General features: G+C 36.7%; 1 protein-coding gene across 10 annotated transcripts in view; it reads left to right on the forward strand.

Moving 5' to 3' along the window:
- The window catches only part of CASK (calcium/calmodulin dependent serine protein kinase), a 247,868-nt gene that overhangs the window by 123,557 nt on the left and 107,840 nt on the right, over positions 1 to 16,471 (forward strand). For 7 of the 10 annotated variants that reach the window (XM_075196392.1, XM_075196395.1, XM_075196398.1 and 4 more), the window contains exons 8-12: positions 3,756 to 3,878; positions 4,537 to 4,620; positions 6,359 to 6,458; positions 14,624 to 14,641; positions 16,192 to 16,313. In XM_075196392.1, the coding sequence (XP_075052493.1) occupies positions 3,756 to 3,878; positions 4,537 to 4,620; positions 6,359 to 6,458; positions 14,624 to 14,641; positions 16,192 to 16,313 (447 nt within the window). The remainder of the gene's footprint in view (positions 1 to 3,755; positions 3,879 to 4,536; positions 4,621 to 6,358; positions 6,459 to 14,623; positions 14,642 to 16,191; positions 16,314 to 16,471) is intronic. The other 3 variants (XM_075196401.1, XM_075196393.1, XM_075196399.1) reach the window with 1 other exon arrangement.

Here is a 16,471-nt window from a genome sequence, read left to right on the forward strand (position 1 = left end):
TTAGAGCATTACAGTGGGGAGATTTCCGTCAGAATCCCTGTTTTGCTCACACAATCAAGTTGGTGGTACATAGCTTTTTAAAAAAATGACAGTGACAGGCAGGAGATGCTGTCTGTATCCCGAAATATATCCGGTCATTTTTGGCATTCTGCAACAGCATGTAAGAGATTGCAGCAGCTGCAAGAAGAATAGAATTTTGAGGGGGAATGTACTTTAGTTCAGCATAGTGAAGAATGCTTTCTGTGTTGTGCAAGGTGCTGAAACCACTCAAAGTAGTCAACTGTGAAGTGAGTTCAGACACTGCTAGCTTGAATAAAGCGATTCCCCTAATTAGTCTTTTGGAGAAGCAGCTAGAGAAATTGAAGGAGGAGATGAAACAAAGCAATTCTGGAAACTATGTTGGACTTGTAGCTCAAGTACTTTTTTCGCTTTGCCAGGATCCAAGAGTTATCAACATCTTAAAATCAGATCACTACATTTTGGTAACTGTTCTTGATCCTAGGTTTAAGAGCTATGTTTTCTCTTTCTTTCCAACTACCCCCAGATCTCAAGAGATGCAATGAGCTCCTCATCGGTAAGCTGACCGGTTAAGTGGTACATGACACAGCAATGTCTCCTCCTTCAGTTTCTCTGGCAACTATTTTGTGGAGCTAAAGGTCCAAGAATAATTTAACGTGTAAATCCATGTAATATGCATGCTGCATGACTACATGTAATAATGACAAATAGGGATAAAATTAAATATTTTTGTAATTTTTTCTGCATGAATCTTTTATGTATGCTTTTAATTGCATACGTTGGCAATTTTATATAAAAAATTTATTTTGTTTTTTTAAAGCATTGAAAATGTTAAAATGCAAATAATGTCAAAATAATTGCATGGTATTAGGAAATTAATTGAATGAGAATAAGGATAGGGTGGCTTGTGAAGGAGTCAGTCCAAGATTACTAACCACTTAATTAGAATAAGCATTTAGATGGTGAGAATGGGTATGGGTACCTTGTATACAAGCTTAGACTAAAGAATTGTTAAGCATCAGTTTTTTTCTACACCTTTCTCTTTGGTTATCACAAATTCTCACAAATTTTGTTTTAAAATGTTGTCTTTACTTTAAAAATTTGTAAGAGGAAGAGTTAGTTAAAATTATCATACAGTAATAACATGCATGGCGATTTTTTTCTGTATATGAAATAGGTTTAGAAACCTTTAAATTTGTTTTATGTAAATTGCTGCAACATTATTTAGGTCAACCCCTATCCTTTGAAGTGGTAGAACCCATGTTCCTGAGGGCACCGGTAATAGAGCAGTTTAATCATGGAGTAGAGACTTAGATAATGGACTGAGTGGTGTTTACATTTAAACTTCAATATGATGTCCAGCCCCAGAGAAGGGACTGTTATCAATGCTGTTGTGGGTGACTAAAGGAAATAAACATGGAATCACATTGTTACATCGCCTCAGAAAAAGGGTATTCATGTTATATAAGAAAAAATTAAACGTAGATCTGTGAGTGTATAGGAAACTCCATCACAGTAACCAACGGATTTAACCAAAAATTGAAACTCTGCTAAATAAGTTATATTACAAGTTCATATAAATCTATTGACAGGTTAGTAAGCAGTTGGAATCTTTACAATAGTAGTCTTTTTAGCTACAGATTTCAAGCTTGTGATTATGCTAATTCATGGGCAGCTGTCTCGAAGCGTGTTAGATCTCAACTTTATTAAGGGTGGTTCTGCTAATTTTCAGTCATACAGAGGTGTAGCCAATAGGATCTCGATGTGAGCAGCTACAATAGACTCTGTAGCTGGTCTCGTAAGCATCCATTATGCACATCATGTAAATTGTGTCAAATCGCACAAAGCAGTATGACTAAACATCTTTAGTATATAGTCTTGACATGACCACATGAAATAGAAGCATAATGTAACACTGTTTTTGGACAATAATATGGATTCGTAATAAAGTAAAAACACTATAGCCAGTAATTCTCTTCCACTCACGAGCATGCAGCTCTGTAGCTGACATACTCATAAAACAAAGTGAGGAAACCAGTAATTGCCATGTGAGTGAAGCAGACCTTGATTAAGCATTATCTGTGGTCAGACCAGTTAAATGTGAAAAGTAAAATGCCAGTGTGTTGAATACTGTGTCTGTAAAGAAACTTGGCTAAGTAGAACAGTATCAGTGCAACAGCTAATTAAATGCTGGTGATCAAATTGCCTGTCTGAAAAAGTATGAAAATAGGTTTGCCCCATTGCTGATAATGGGCTCATTAGGAATAATGAGCAATTGATATGGGTCGTCCTTACATAGCCTCTTCCTGTGTGGCATCATAAAAAATATGCGTATATGTTATTATAAGAATAGTCCAGTTTTACAAAAAGCAAATGCTACAAAGTCAGCTTATATAAGAACACACAGCTTTCTTTGCAGAAGCCTGTAGACATTAGACGAATATGGTTGAGCTGCACAAAAAAGCTTGCTGAGTTTAATCTTTTCGTTCAGACCAAGAGTGTTCAGGCTGTGAATTAAATAAGCCCACCTAGTCTCAAAGCATAGTAACCGGTCTGAAGGGATGCAAGTACATTTGAAATTGCTTTCAATAAAGTGGAAAACGGGCAAAGTGAGCAATAGGACCATCATTCTTTGTAAGATGTGATAATGATTCAACAGTCTTATTTTAATAATTTGAAATATGTTGGCCTTAACAACATAAATGCATTTTCAAGGATTTCTTCTTTTTTTTTTATTTTAAGAACTATGACAGGTCTTGCCCACACCTTGAAAGGTACATGCTATACTTTTTTTGAACACCAGAAGGTTTTTCAGATTGGTTGTTCTTCTATTTTTGCTTGGTAGAGCAGAAAAAAGCTTGTCCCCCCACCTCCCCCAGTCAGGGCCATCTTTTCCGATGGGCAGCTGCCCGGGGGTCCCATAGGCACGGCTCTTAATGAGAATAAATAATCCTGCAAAAGAAAAAAAAACCTACAAGGGTCACTGAGCAAGTACATCTCTCTATCTCTATATATCTATATCTGTATCTGTATACATCTATATATATATATCTATATCTAGGGGCCCACGGTGCACTGCTTTGCCCGGGGGCCCATAATGTTGTTAAGATGGCCCTGCCCCCAGTTGCAGTCCATTGATGCTCCATGGTACCAATACCACCTGATGCAAGTAGTTGATGTGGTTCTATTGCCGGTGTTAGCATCAGCATGTGTCTTTGGTCATAGTGAATGAAAATGCATGGTCCCCTTTTTGATCTGGTTGTTTAGCCTGTTGCTTAATCTATTCAATTTAGCCATCCATATAGGTGGTCAAATTGGCCATAGATTTGGTCTTTATTTCGGCGAAATGACTGGATCACGTCATGTGAAGCCACCTTAAGTCGTCATGGACACGTTCACACGTGAGACCAGTGTTCTGTTCTAATGTGATTTTAGTACATTGCTCTAGGAACAGAATGTGGTGCGTGCTGTTTTAATATCTGCCTGTGTGTGAACAAAATTCACTTCATGTGAGATCTATTTAAAACTGTCAGTAGTGAAAACTGTGTATATTTTATGTGAATATGCCCCTCACCTGTGGGTATGGCATGATACCCACAGGAATGGACTGTTATCCACCTATGAGTAATTGGGGTTTTTGCTGTGTATCCAATGTTTTGTTTCTAGTACTACTTCATGAAAATGGCTGTATTATTTTGTAAATTACATCATTTTATTTGTGCACTTCCAATTTTTAGATGAATCCCAGACAGTGGAGCCATATATCTGAAAGTGCCAAAGACCTGGTTCGCCGCATGCTTATGCTGGACCCTGCTGAAAGGATAACAGTCTATGAGGCACTGAATCATCCCTGGCTGAAGGTAAGCTGTTCCCCAGGATCTGTTATGTGGCTGTCTAATGAGAACATCCGCTGTAAGTTTTGCAGCGAGTCATCAGATGGATTTTGGATGAGCCGGCCTATCCATTTCCGACAAATACAATAGTAACTGAATATGAAGAACGTGGGCTGAAATGTTTGCCAACCCTGTTAATTTGTCAATAAACAAGCAGTTGTGTTTTTTTTTCAAAAGTACTAAGAATGGGGATTTATGAATAAACTAGAAATGCTTTGATTGGTTCGTGCAACATTATGTTTATCATGATTTTAATGGTCTTTAGAGAGAAGATTTTAATGGGACTTTGCATTACTTTTTCTTTAGGCATGTAATATATTTAAGTTAAATTTAATTCCACAATGTCCTCTTAATGCTGTTTTTTAGTTTATTAAATAATTTAAAATAAAAAATTGGTAACTGAAAAGGTAATCAAAGCAATAACAAAAGACTTTGAGAGACATTTGCTGCATATCCCATTTCCTCCTAATGGGTTTTATAGTAGCTGTGATGGTAAAGAATTTTTAAAAGCTAACGGTATGGGAAATCATTACACATTTGCGAGTCCTAAGATGTTTTATGTGTTAGGACATGTTTTATTTGCATTGGTCACTTTTAAGAATAATGCCATTTTTTCCTACCACAGGAAAGAGATCGCTATGCATACAAGATTCACTTGCCAGAAACTGTAGAGCAGCTAAGAAAATTTAATGCAAGGAGGAAATTAAAGGTAATATAGATAGATATAATATATATATATATATATATATATATATATATATATATATATATATATATATAAAAAATTTTTAGTGTGTGTGTTTTATTCTTGTGACTGTTCCCAGTGTATTCTTGTGCACACCCCTGGAGGGACGTGACCATGCCTTTTGTGTTGCCACGCCCACACTTTGTCCCTGATTCTCCAACTTGAAAAGTTGGAAGCTATGCCTTGATGCTGAAAGATTGCACCAAATGTTTATGAGCACATTCATGTAGTGTAGGGGTTAAAATCGGAGTCCAGTTATTTGTTTGTCTCAAAATTAAATTTACTGATATTTGCAGCTGTTCAACTCCAGCCTGCGCAATGAAAAAAAAGACTATTCTTAATTCAGACTCTACTTTTTTATTATTATTTTTATATCACGGATGTACCATTGTCCCATTATAAAATTGTAGTATTTTATCAGGAAGACAAAACAATTAGAGATTCACAAGAATGAGAACAGCAGCTAGCATACTGTACCAGAAACACTGTAAATATACCATCCAGGTAACATTCTTTGACTTGTGTAAAATCCTAAAAATAACATGCAGTTAGTGAACTTGTCCATTTAATACAAGATTTCCACATGTTCTACTTTGTTAGAAATATGCTTGTTAGAGACTTGACAGGCATATGTTTGAGCTTTAAAGGAAAATGGTTAAAGAGGAAGGCAAAAATTACTAACATATATGTATTTTTAAGAAAACCACTGTCAACTGTTTTTTGTTATGCAATAAGTCACCACTTGCTGTGGAAGAAAGTTTAGATAAAATAAATTTAGTGCGTGCAAGCATTGTGTATTCTTCTTATAGTGAGTATAATGTTTAGTGATATAACTTTTTTTTTTTTTTGTTTCTGACCCACTATTATGTATTTATATACTTGCAGTGTAATTTTATATGCGTAACTATTTGAGTAATTCTATTTATCAAATATTTAGTAAATTATCTGGGCCTAGCTTGCATCACGGTTGGCATATATGAATTAATGCTGTAATCCTTGCCTATTTATAAGTCACTCCCATTTCTAGATAACCTCTCCATAGCCACGCCTTTTTCCAAACCCATTACATTTTTTTTTTTTCAAAAGTACTAAGAATGGGGATTTATGAATAAACTAGAAATGCTTTGATTGGTTCGTGCAACATTATGTGGACCCATTTTACCAATTATATTATGATCTCCATATGTACCATATTTAATTGTTAGTCCATCTACACACAAACAATACTAAACTTCTAATGTGAGCTTCAGTTTAGTACACAGATTTTTTTGGACCAAGGATGTCTTACAAGAGTTTGTTGAGCTTTTACGATGGGAGCAGTCTGAGATCCCCATTGTAAGAGAAGATTATAAAATAATCATTGATCCCTGTGATCCTTCATGGTCACATATGAACATTGCAAAAAGTGATACTCACAAACCCTTTCCCACCCCCCTAAAATGATCCATATTACAACTGCTCCTGTATTTTTTAAGTTTGCCTATTGTGAGTACTTCAGGGATAAATGCTTTTTAAACAGCTTGAACCTTCTTGACCACCTAGCTTATAGCCGTTATGTTGCTGCTGTACAATGCACTTTATAACCGAAATTCACTTTCTTGCTACTATATTTATTATATTGATTGTTCTTTATATTTAACTTTTGAATGGTGTTAATAGTAGTCCTATATTTTACATGTATGTCATATTATTATTTACCCAGGGAGCTGTTTTAGCTGCTGTGTCTAGCCACAAATTCAACTCATTTTATGGGGATCCTCCTGAGGAATTACCTGACTTTTCAGATGACCCAACTTCATCAGGTATGTTTGATTGCAGAGTAATTGCTGACTGTTTATATTCAGTAAAAATGCAATGTCCACCTTTAATTTGCTTTAATAAGTGATGGTTCTTCTACATACTAAGTTTTGTTATAAATATTACCATTTACTATACTGCAAACATCTAGAGATCATCAGTGTAGCAGTCTGTAATATCTGTGCTTGAAAACGTTTCAAAAGGGGAAACATCCACTCTAAGCATAGTAGTTAAGGGTTCTTATTTATTGAAACTTTCATAATTAGTGGATTCTAATGTATTGATGAAGTTAGAAATCTGCTTTAACATTTTAGGGGAGTTGTTCTATGTATGACCTTAAAAGATATGAGGGTCCTACACATTTTATATTTTCAGACAGGAATAATTTCAATAATCCAAGAGTTGTAGGCATAATTTTTTTAACGAATAAAATTTTTATTGGTTCTTCAAAAGGGGTACAGAAGAAAAAAAGGGGGGAAGGGTACATAAAGGGGATGGAACACAAACACAATGTACTTGAAGACATACAGAATCAAAATCAAATGTATCTGACTATTCGTTGTATACATTAGGCTTGACTAATACTTTACACACCAACAAACAAAAGATCATTCACCAGTGTCATTAGAGGGCGAGGGAAGCGAACGTGATGGATTTCCCTCCCCATCTGTCACATAATTGTGCCAGGCTCTCCACTTAATCAGCGGAGACGATGTTGACGTGGAATATGGTACACCCAGGGTTTCCATTTCGAAATTGAAATTGATTTTGGAGATCACCTTGGCCAAGGTAGGGGGGAGAGGCTGCTTCCAAGCCTGAGCTATAGCTGCTTTGGTTGCTATCAATATCTGGCCTGTCGCGTATCTATCCCAACTGGGAAGAGTAAGGGGATAATATTGCAATAAAGCTAACTCTGGAGTTGGGGAGGACCGAGTGACGAAGGACTGAGCTTATCAATTGAAAGGCCTTATTCCATATAAGCCTTATTACAGGGCATGACCAAAATATATGAAAAATATCACCACGCTCAGAACAATTACGCCAACATAGTGGAGATATGGAAGGCCAGATTTTATGACGTTTATCTGGGGTAACATACATTCTATTCAATAATTTTACCAGCATCTCAGTATAGTTAAGGCACTTGGACATTTTAAAGGAGTTGGCGAAAATATGTTCCCAGTCTTCTTCTGACAAATTTGTAGGCATAATTTGATGTTGGGCTAACACGTTTTAAAATTGAGACCTCTAAATTAAATATACTACTCCTAATTAGAGGACAACTCTCCCCTAAACTGAAAATGCACTTTTGGGTGAAGTTCATGAAGTTAAAAAATTATCCTGAATATTACTTACCGGGGGTTCAACATTCCTCAGATCTAATTAGACCCCTTATGTTTGTAACGATCCAACAATGCCCTCCTCGCTGCTTGTAAACGGGTAGTGTTGTCAGTGTCCCTAAACTGTGAATTTTCCATTCAAGAGAATAGGAACTTTGTGGTGAAGGGACATTAACACACTGTAAGGAAAGCATTGCTGGGATGTCAGACAACTGGGGAACCTGCTGACTTTTGAGACACACTGAACCTCGTATTTAATGACTATTAATCCGTATTTTTGAACTCCATCCTTTTTTAGTTTTAGGTGGAGTAAACCTCTCCTTTTGAATTTGTCCGAATAAAAAGTTTTGCAAATATAGTGGAAATCCTTGTTCTTTCAGCTCCATGTTAAATCATGACTTTTTAAACTGATTGTAAAAAATTCTAACGCCGGTCATGATCTGATAACATTGTCACATTTGTGAACATCATAAGGTTTCTTTAGTATCCCTTTAAAAAAAAAAAAAAATCACACATAAAGGGGCATATTCAATTAGGTTTTGAATATTAGGTTTTCCTACGCAACCCTATGGGGTGCGCACGAAAATTCACGTTAATTCCAGCTAAGAAGGAGATCTTTAATATCTATGGAGAGATGCCGACGCTGTACACACAGGTGCCTTAGCAAGTGGTAAAGCAGGATGTACTTTCCAGTGTCCCTGGTCAGTCTCCCTCCCTGTATTATGCACTGCAGCAACACAACAGGCTTTTATTCCCTTTCTCCTCCATTCCATGTTTGACGGCAATACAGAGGAGAAATAAAGTTAATACTTTTGAGCATATAGTCATAATGCTACATTAGCTTGCATGAGTACTGAAAGGGAAGTTTCTACACTGGTTCTCAAAACAGCTGCCAACTTTGGTGGTTTTGTTGAGTTGGTTAAATCACATGTTTACAACTGTGTGTATTGAAAAGAGTGATGTAAAATGTATACATTGTTTAGAAGTTGGTGCTTAATCTTATATGTTGTTGTACATATTATATAGATGTAACATATAGAATAGCACTAAACCTGTCAGTCGTTGACTGGTGTGAAAATCTTATTTAAAGTGTACAAATGGCAATGTTAAGAACAGTCAGTCTAAATGCCTGAGCAACAGTGTGTTTCCTATTGTATGAACAAGTGTCTACAATTTTTTTGTGCTAGTGTGCAGGGGAGTAGGTTTGTGTAAACAGAAGAAGGTGTGTGTGTGTATAGATATATATATATGTATGTATATGTGTGTGTATATGTATGTGTGTGTATATGTATGTATATGTGTGTGTGTATATGTATATATATATATATATATTTATATATATATATATATATATATATATATATATATATATATATATGTGTGTATGTGTGTATGTATATACTGCATTTTTCATATTGCTATGTAGTTAAATATTTTCAAATAATACTTTGCAATACAGGTAATTTGTATAGATCGTATTCAGTAGCCAAGTTAGGTAAAGAAACATTGGGTAAAATGAGGCAGTCTCCAGTTAATTTATCCAGTAGTAGTAATATCTTTTATGAGGTGCCACAAATGTTCAGCAGTGCCATCCATAGAGCATGGGACAAACAAAAACACAGCAGACAGGACAGTATAAAAACAAAGTGCAAAAATACACTCAGATGAGAACAGGTGCACAGGGAAAAGAGGTAAAAGGGAAATCCAGAACAAAGTGGCAATGGGAAAGGGATGGAGAAAGGTGGGGAGTGAACTAAAGGAGGCAGACCCTGTGCCCATCAATGTGGGCGCCACCAACAAGATCAGGGCAGTGTTGTAGTAGCAAAGGTAAAGGAGGAAAGACAGGGGCAAGAGCTTATTATTGAGGTGTAGAAAAGAGGCTGGGGAGCCAAAGGCAAATGTAAACAGGAGAAAGAGGACACGAGGATAAGGCTGGGTACACACTACAGTAAATTTCTCCTGATGCGATATCCTTAGCGATTTTTGCCAATGACTGAAAAGAAGAAAAAAAGGCCCGATCAGCACGCCGATTCATGTATACACACTGCACATGTTTTACAAGTGTTACCCTTCAGATCTTTGCTCTTCATCTGTCTTAACCATCGGCTATGTATTCTGAGTAATTATTTGTCATTTGTGGTATCCATCACATGAGCCAAAAGTCCAAACACAAAACACTGTTTTGTTAATACTTGCAAACAAACTTTTAGGAAACTGACACTCCCTCCATGGATGACACCTGCCACTGTCACCCATCTTTCCATCAGGTGTCCCATCTCTCTCCATCCATGGCGCTATCCTGCCTCTTCTTTCTCTGTGACCTGTGCCCTGATGCCTCCTGACACCACCTCTCCCAGCAACCCCCACCTCTCGTCTCTGGTTGTTGGGGGCCCTTGGGAGGATTAGAAGCCTCAAGGATCTGCTACACCCCCTACAGTCAAAAGAACAGACCAATCATTTGCAGGAGCACACCTAACTGGACCAATCAATAGGAGACGGATGGGTGAACTGACCAATAAGAAAAGATGTTGCTTGTAGCCAATAGGTGAGTGACCATCGCGAATGGCTAATTTGTAGGGTAACAGAGTGTGATCACACTCCAATAGGGGCTGGGGCTTTGCCTCACGCACCCAAGAGATGGATATGGGGAGTTCACTGTATCAACCCATTACCCCCAATGATGGACTACTCCACCCATGTCACCAGAAAACACAGCTGCATTTATCACATAGCCATGCACCCCTCCATGTGCCACTGTTATGTCACTCAGTGGACCAGTATAAGCTAGCTGCATTCACAGGAGATATGTCGCACATAACCGAGTGGTAACAGTTCCCTCCTGTCACCAGAAAGTGACCACACGTCAGACTTTCCAAGGATCAAAGTCACTTCTCTTGTCCTGTCCTGTCATGTCATAGACAGTTGTCTCCTGGTTATGTAAAGAGACCAGTAAATTAGACCAGGCTACTTTCAGAAAGTTCGCTTTATCAATGTAGGTCAGCTATGGTACCCACCACTAAAATGCAGACTTTAGTTGCTGCAGTACAGCAGATCCGGTCACCAAAATATACAGTATATTATCATTTTTTCAATGACAATCTTATACAGCTTTATTGTTGGCCAACAGTCACCGCCTGCAGTATGTATGTATGCATGCAAGACAGTCTTGAGTGCATATACACTGCAGAATTGGAACAACTTTGTTCCATCGTTGAACAAGATTTTTAGTTGCAGAGCAGACAGTATTGTGATAATGTGCCAAACAGTAGTTTATCTTCTGGCCAGTAATCGGCTGAAAACACTGTAGTGTGTCCACAGCCTAAGAGGGCCTGCCCGAGGGAGCTTACACTCTGGAGGTGAGGGGGGAAACTGAAAGAAGACAGAGTGGGAAGATAGGGTGAGGGAATTAGAACTCTGAGGGAAGAGATGAACATGAGAAAGTAGAAGCAGAGGAAGAATGAGGGTGAGGTATAGTGCGATTAGTGAAGATGGATCATGAAGAGGTGAATAATAGGACAGTGGAGAGGTTAGAGGTGAAAGGGGGGAGAGAGGTGGGGCTGTAATTGGACAGGGGGGGGGGTGGGATCAAGATTAGTTTGTGTTTATTTTGTTTTGTTTTTTTATTATTTTTTTAGAATGGCTGAGATTAGAGCATCTTTGAAGGAAGAGGCGAAAATTCCACAGGAGAGGAATAAATTGAAGAGGTTAGCTAGGTGGGAGCAGGATGTATCTGAGAAGTCGGGAGGGAATTGGATCAAGGGGGGGGAGGTAGAAGGGGAGAGGACAAAAGTAGAGAAAGGACTTCCTCAACTGAGGGGAGGCAGAAGGAGCACATAAGATGATGGTTGGAGCGCAACAGATAAATTCTAATCGCATATGCTAAGACCACCACTGTTCAAACTGCCCTTGCTATGGAAGCTAGATTTTGATCATGAAGTTATGCAACTTATTCTTGGTAATTTTCTTAAATGATTAAACGTTCAGCATCCACTCTGCTTAGGAATCTCGATCTCAAAGCTTTCTGCAGTACTACCATGTTCAGAGGAATGACCACAACATTTAAAAAATAAAAGGCTAAAAAACTATTGTGTATACAGATTTTAGTTTTTTGTAGAATGTAAAAGGCTTGAATAGCACAGAGAAAATAAGATGACTTTCTCTGTAAGCTTACAATCCGTAGATTCTAAGCTTGCAAGCAGGGCCCTCTTACCTCTCTGTATGTATCTATTACCCAGTATTGTTTTATTACTGTTTGTTCCCAATTTTAAAGCGCTACAGAATCTGCTGGCGCTATATGAATGAATGATGATGATTTAAGATATCTTTCCTCCATATCCCACTGTCTTTTTGTAGTTTCCTTGTGCATTATTTCACTTTCATTTATACCTTTTGCAGTTGTATGGTTTTATTGTTCCTGGCCCCAATGCTGTGAGGCAGCTATCCTAAACAGTTTCACCATGCTGCCCATTTAAAGTAGGACTTACGGAAAACAAAATACATGTTGTCAATGAATACACCTCTTACAACTACCATAATGTTGTCCAATACTCTAAAGCTACTCACTCTTGTCTGTGCCAGTTTCTTCTCGGAGTCCCTTTACCCACTAGAGTTAAAAAAAACAATATTTTTACTAGCGTTTTCTAATGTTAGTAAAAGTATATAAACCGGAATGTGGATAAAACCTATTTGTTCCAGTGACCACGCACCCACTTGCACCTAAGTCAGGATCGGCATTGGCGCTGCATTGTGTTTTTATTTGCATCTGACAGGCTCTGTCATTGGCATTTTCCAAACCTAATGCAACCACTGTATCATTTCACTTCTTCAGCTCTTTATGATTGGTTATCCAGTCAGTTGTGTTAATTTCTGTTCATTATAGTCTGCATACTTTAAAAAATGTCCAGGCTTTTATGCTTGGAGAAGCAACAGTTATGGTGCTGGCAGAGGTAAGGAGATCCTGAACTGTTAGGTACCAATTTGTAATGTAAAAGAACAAAAGCTAACTATTTGTAGAATAAGCAAAAACTAGAGTCATGCAGTGCATGAAATTGCAAATAAACATAATACAGTAGCTTGCAGTAAGGTAGATTATGTACAAAGTTAAAATCTTAAAGCCCAGCTCCATGGTACTAAGTTTTGCTATAATTTTCTGTCTAACTGCACTAACTTTTTAAAAAAAAATAATAAATAAAAATAAATAAATTTTATATATATATATATATATATATATATATATATATATATATATATATATATATATATATATATATACATATATATACATATACACACACACACAATCAGGGTCCCACACAGGACAGGTACAAATGATCAAGCAGATCTCACCGTTAATGTAGCCATGGCTCTCAGCCCTGTACTTTCTTTCAATAGTTCCAAATAATGCTCCAAAGACAGTGCGCTTACTACAAAGCGATTGCTGATGTTATAATTGGGGAGTGTATCTAAGTGACTGTGTCAGCATAGAAAACCACTGTTGTCATAATAGCTTAGTACAAGTAGATCTCAATTGCATTAATATGGGTGGCTAAAGAGAAGAATAGAGAAAAATCTTCTAAAACCAGAAAAAAAATGGTTTTATCTTCAAAACTGAAATACAGGAAAGAATAAGATTAGCCTGAAATATAGCAGTAAACATTTTTGTTGTTGTATGCATTTTACTAGTTTTAGTATATATTTTTATAAGTGTTTGAGAATTTCCTCCATAACATAAGTTGATCTTGAATATTACAGCTGAGTTGATACATAACCATATCAGTCACACAACTTTTACAGGTGTTTTTGGTGCAGATATGAATTATCTATATAAATCTATAGATAGCCACTGTTTGAGCGGGATGCAGTTTACAATCATATGGCTTTTAGTACTTATCTTAAAAAAAACTTAAAAAAGAAAAAGTTAATTACAAACAAAAATCTCAATTTCAAATTTTCATAAAGATGCAACATGATTCCACTGGCTTTCATTAATCATGTGTTCTTTGCTCCTAATTCCTGATCAGCGATGGTTATTTTTATTGTTTATTTGTAAGACGCTGCATCGCCAGACAGTACATTAAACAGAGCATACATAAAGCAGGAACATGCAAGATAGAAAAATAATTACAAATATAAAAAAAGTGTTAGGAGGCCCCTGCTTGTAAGAGAGCTTACAATTTAGGTTCTAGTAAAGTAGTGGGTTCAGAGAGCATTTAAGGATTGGAAGGTGAAGGGAAGAGTCTGATTAGTCATCCATAGTCGATCTAAGAGGCAGTGAGGGTAAATGGATGTATGTATGTATGTGTGTGTGTGTCTCATATTTATCTTTCTCATTGTTAACAGACTGATTCAGATGGAAGTAATTGGTAGTAAAGCTGCTTTCTTTCTGGAATTAGCATTTTTCATAGACACTATTCGATCTACTGTCCCCTTCATGCTTGTGGGTTGCCGGTGGCATTATAAGTCTCATATATTGTTACATACATGCAGTAATATTTTCCTTACAATTTTACAGTCTGGTAAATCTTTATATAGCAGACGGATTATTGTCTTAGCACAGAGTATGTGTTTACGTTTAATGATCCATGAGTAGAAATTGTTATCCTCTTGTAATGTTGGTCGATGTCTGAGAAGTGCTTTATAATAGGTCACGTGTTAATTTAGCATCAGCTGCATTCAAATCTTATATGAAACTGTTAAACTAATATTTTGGATATAAAGTGTATTTTTGTAGTATTTTGTGTATGAGTGTAAATTGCTTTGCTTATGCCTGCAACTAACATGCCATATATGAAAATCTAACAATACTGTCTGCCTTAATGCTGTCGCAATAGGACTTCTAGCTGCAGAAAGTAGGTATCGCTTTGTTTTCCTCTTGTGCTTGCTGTGCTATATTTTTTTTTTATTACGTTCCTAACCCCAAATTTAACAATTGCTTTCTGGGATTTGGGTGAACTAAGGTTCAGGTATCGCCATTTACCAACAATGTTTGTATAATTGCTGTTTTTACAAAGTTTTTAAAAATGCTATCATGGTTTTATTGTCCATGTAAACTTTCTAGCAAAAATTACACTGGTACCCCTGGACGGTGGGTACCAAGGTTGTACTCTCAATATATTGCACACTCTTGTGGCACTACAAGTTCCCGCATGTACAAGTACATACTTGCAGTATGTGCTACAAGAGCATGCACTAAAAGTGTTACCCACATAGAGAATAAAACATCAGTGTCCCTTTGATAATTAAGAACAGTACCCCCATTGGAAATAAAATAAAGAATAGTAAATCCTTTGGTTTGGATCTGAATACCACATCTGATGTGTGGATGTCCCATGAAGCAGGTATAATTCCCACTGAAGTGCTCTTTTTGCATGGGCTTGTTTAGTAGTAGATGCTCATCTATTTAAGAGGAATAATTGTTAAAAGTAGCGTAGAATTTAATCTGAATGTCTTTTGTGGGGTTCATTAAAAACACACAGAAAATAGCACAAAGTATTTTCATGTGCAGGTGCATCTAACTTAGGAGTCACCTCTGATTTGTGCAAAGGACAGACAAATGTGGTTGTGTGTAGACTGCATATGAAATGCACATTTCTGTAAAAGTAATTTTCAAGTACACTACCCACTTTCATAATTTTGTTCCTAAACTATTTGCAAGTCCTGAATATTTTCTCCTCTGAGATGTAATTGCATTACCCTTTTTGGAAGAACTGTAGGAACATGCAGACTCCAAAACACTTGTAGAAATGCCCCTGCTATTCACTTGCAGTTGATCATGATATCCTCTGCAGCAATCAGAAGCTTGTATGTGTGCGGAGCACATACCACGTCCCTTTTTTTTTATTTATTTTTTTATTAGTTTTAGCAGCTATCCTGCAAATCTTCCACATGTGGATGCATTACATACTATTTTATATTTTATATATTTCTGCTTTTGTAAATGAGCCCCAGTGTCCATTTTGCTTTTACATTTCAAAACATAGGTATTAACATATCTGAAGTTACTAATGCCTTGTAAAGGCATTTTGTTGTAGCAAAACCGATTTATAGAATTTATACTGTTCACGTGTAGTTAGTAAATTGTGACTAAACATTTGTAGACATTTTGCTGTATTCCTCCTAATAAATCTTACATGTTCTTATGAATAGTTTCTACAGAGTTTTTTTTTTTTTAAATGTACTTGTTTCACATTGGTGCTCATTTACTTTCTATTGTTTAATTATTATTATATTTTGTTTCTTATTGTCTCTAGATGTGTCACTGCCTTTTCACGTAATGGTTCTCATTAATCATAGCTAGTCGTTTGAGTTTAGTGTCCAAAGGTCATTTTTTTGCCATAAAGCTGTGCCTCTTAGTTTTTTCTTCTTTATTTCTTTTTCTTTTCTCCCTATTTGCTTCCAGGAGCGGTATCACAAGTGCTGGATAGCCTGGAGGAGATCCATGCGCTCACAGACTGCAGTGAGAAAGACCTCGATTTCCTACATAGCGTTTTCCAAGATCAGCACTTGCACACACTTCTAGATGTAAGTTTCTGTGCTTCATGTAAGAAAAGTGTTGGTGTTTCAATTGGTGAAAAAGTTTCTCAGTAATGAGGATTTGGCAGCATTACTGCTTGCTGATGTTGTGCAATGAATATGAAAATGCTGTAATAGTTCCTAGATTAGGTGTCTGACTATTTTGT

Source organism: Mixophyes fleayi, chromosome 2 (genome assembly GCF_038048845.1).
Source record: "Mixophyes fleayi isolate aMixFle1 chromosome 2, aMixFle1.hap1, whole genome shotgun sequence".
NCBI classification, from domain to species: domain Eukaryota; kingdom Metazoa; phylum Chordata; class Amphibia; order Anura; family Limnodynastidae; genus Mixophyes; species Mixophyes fleayi.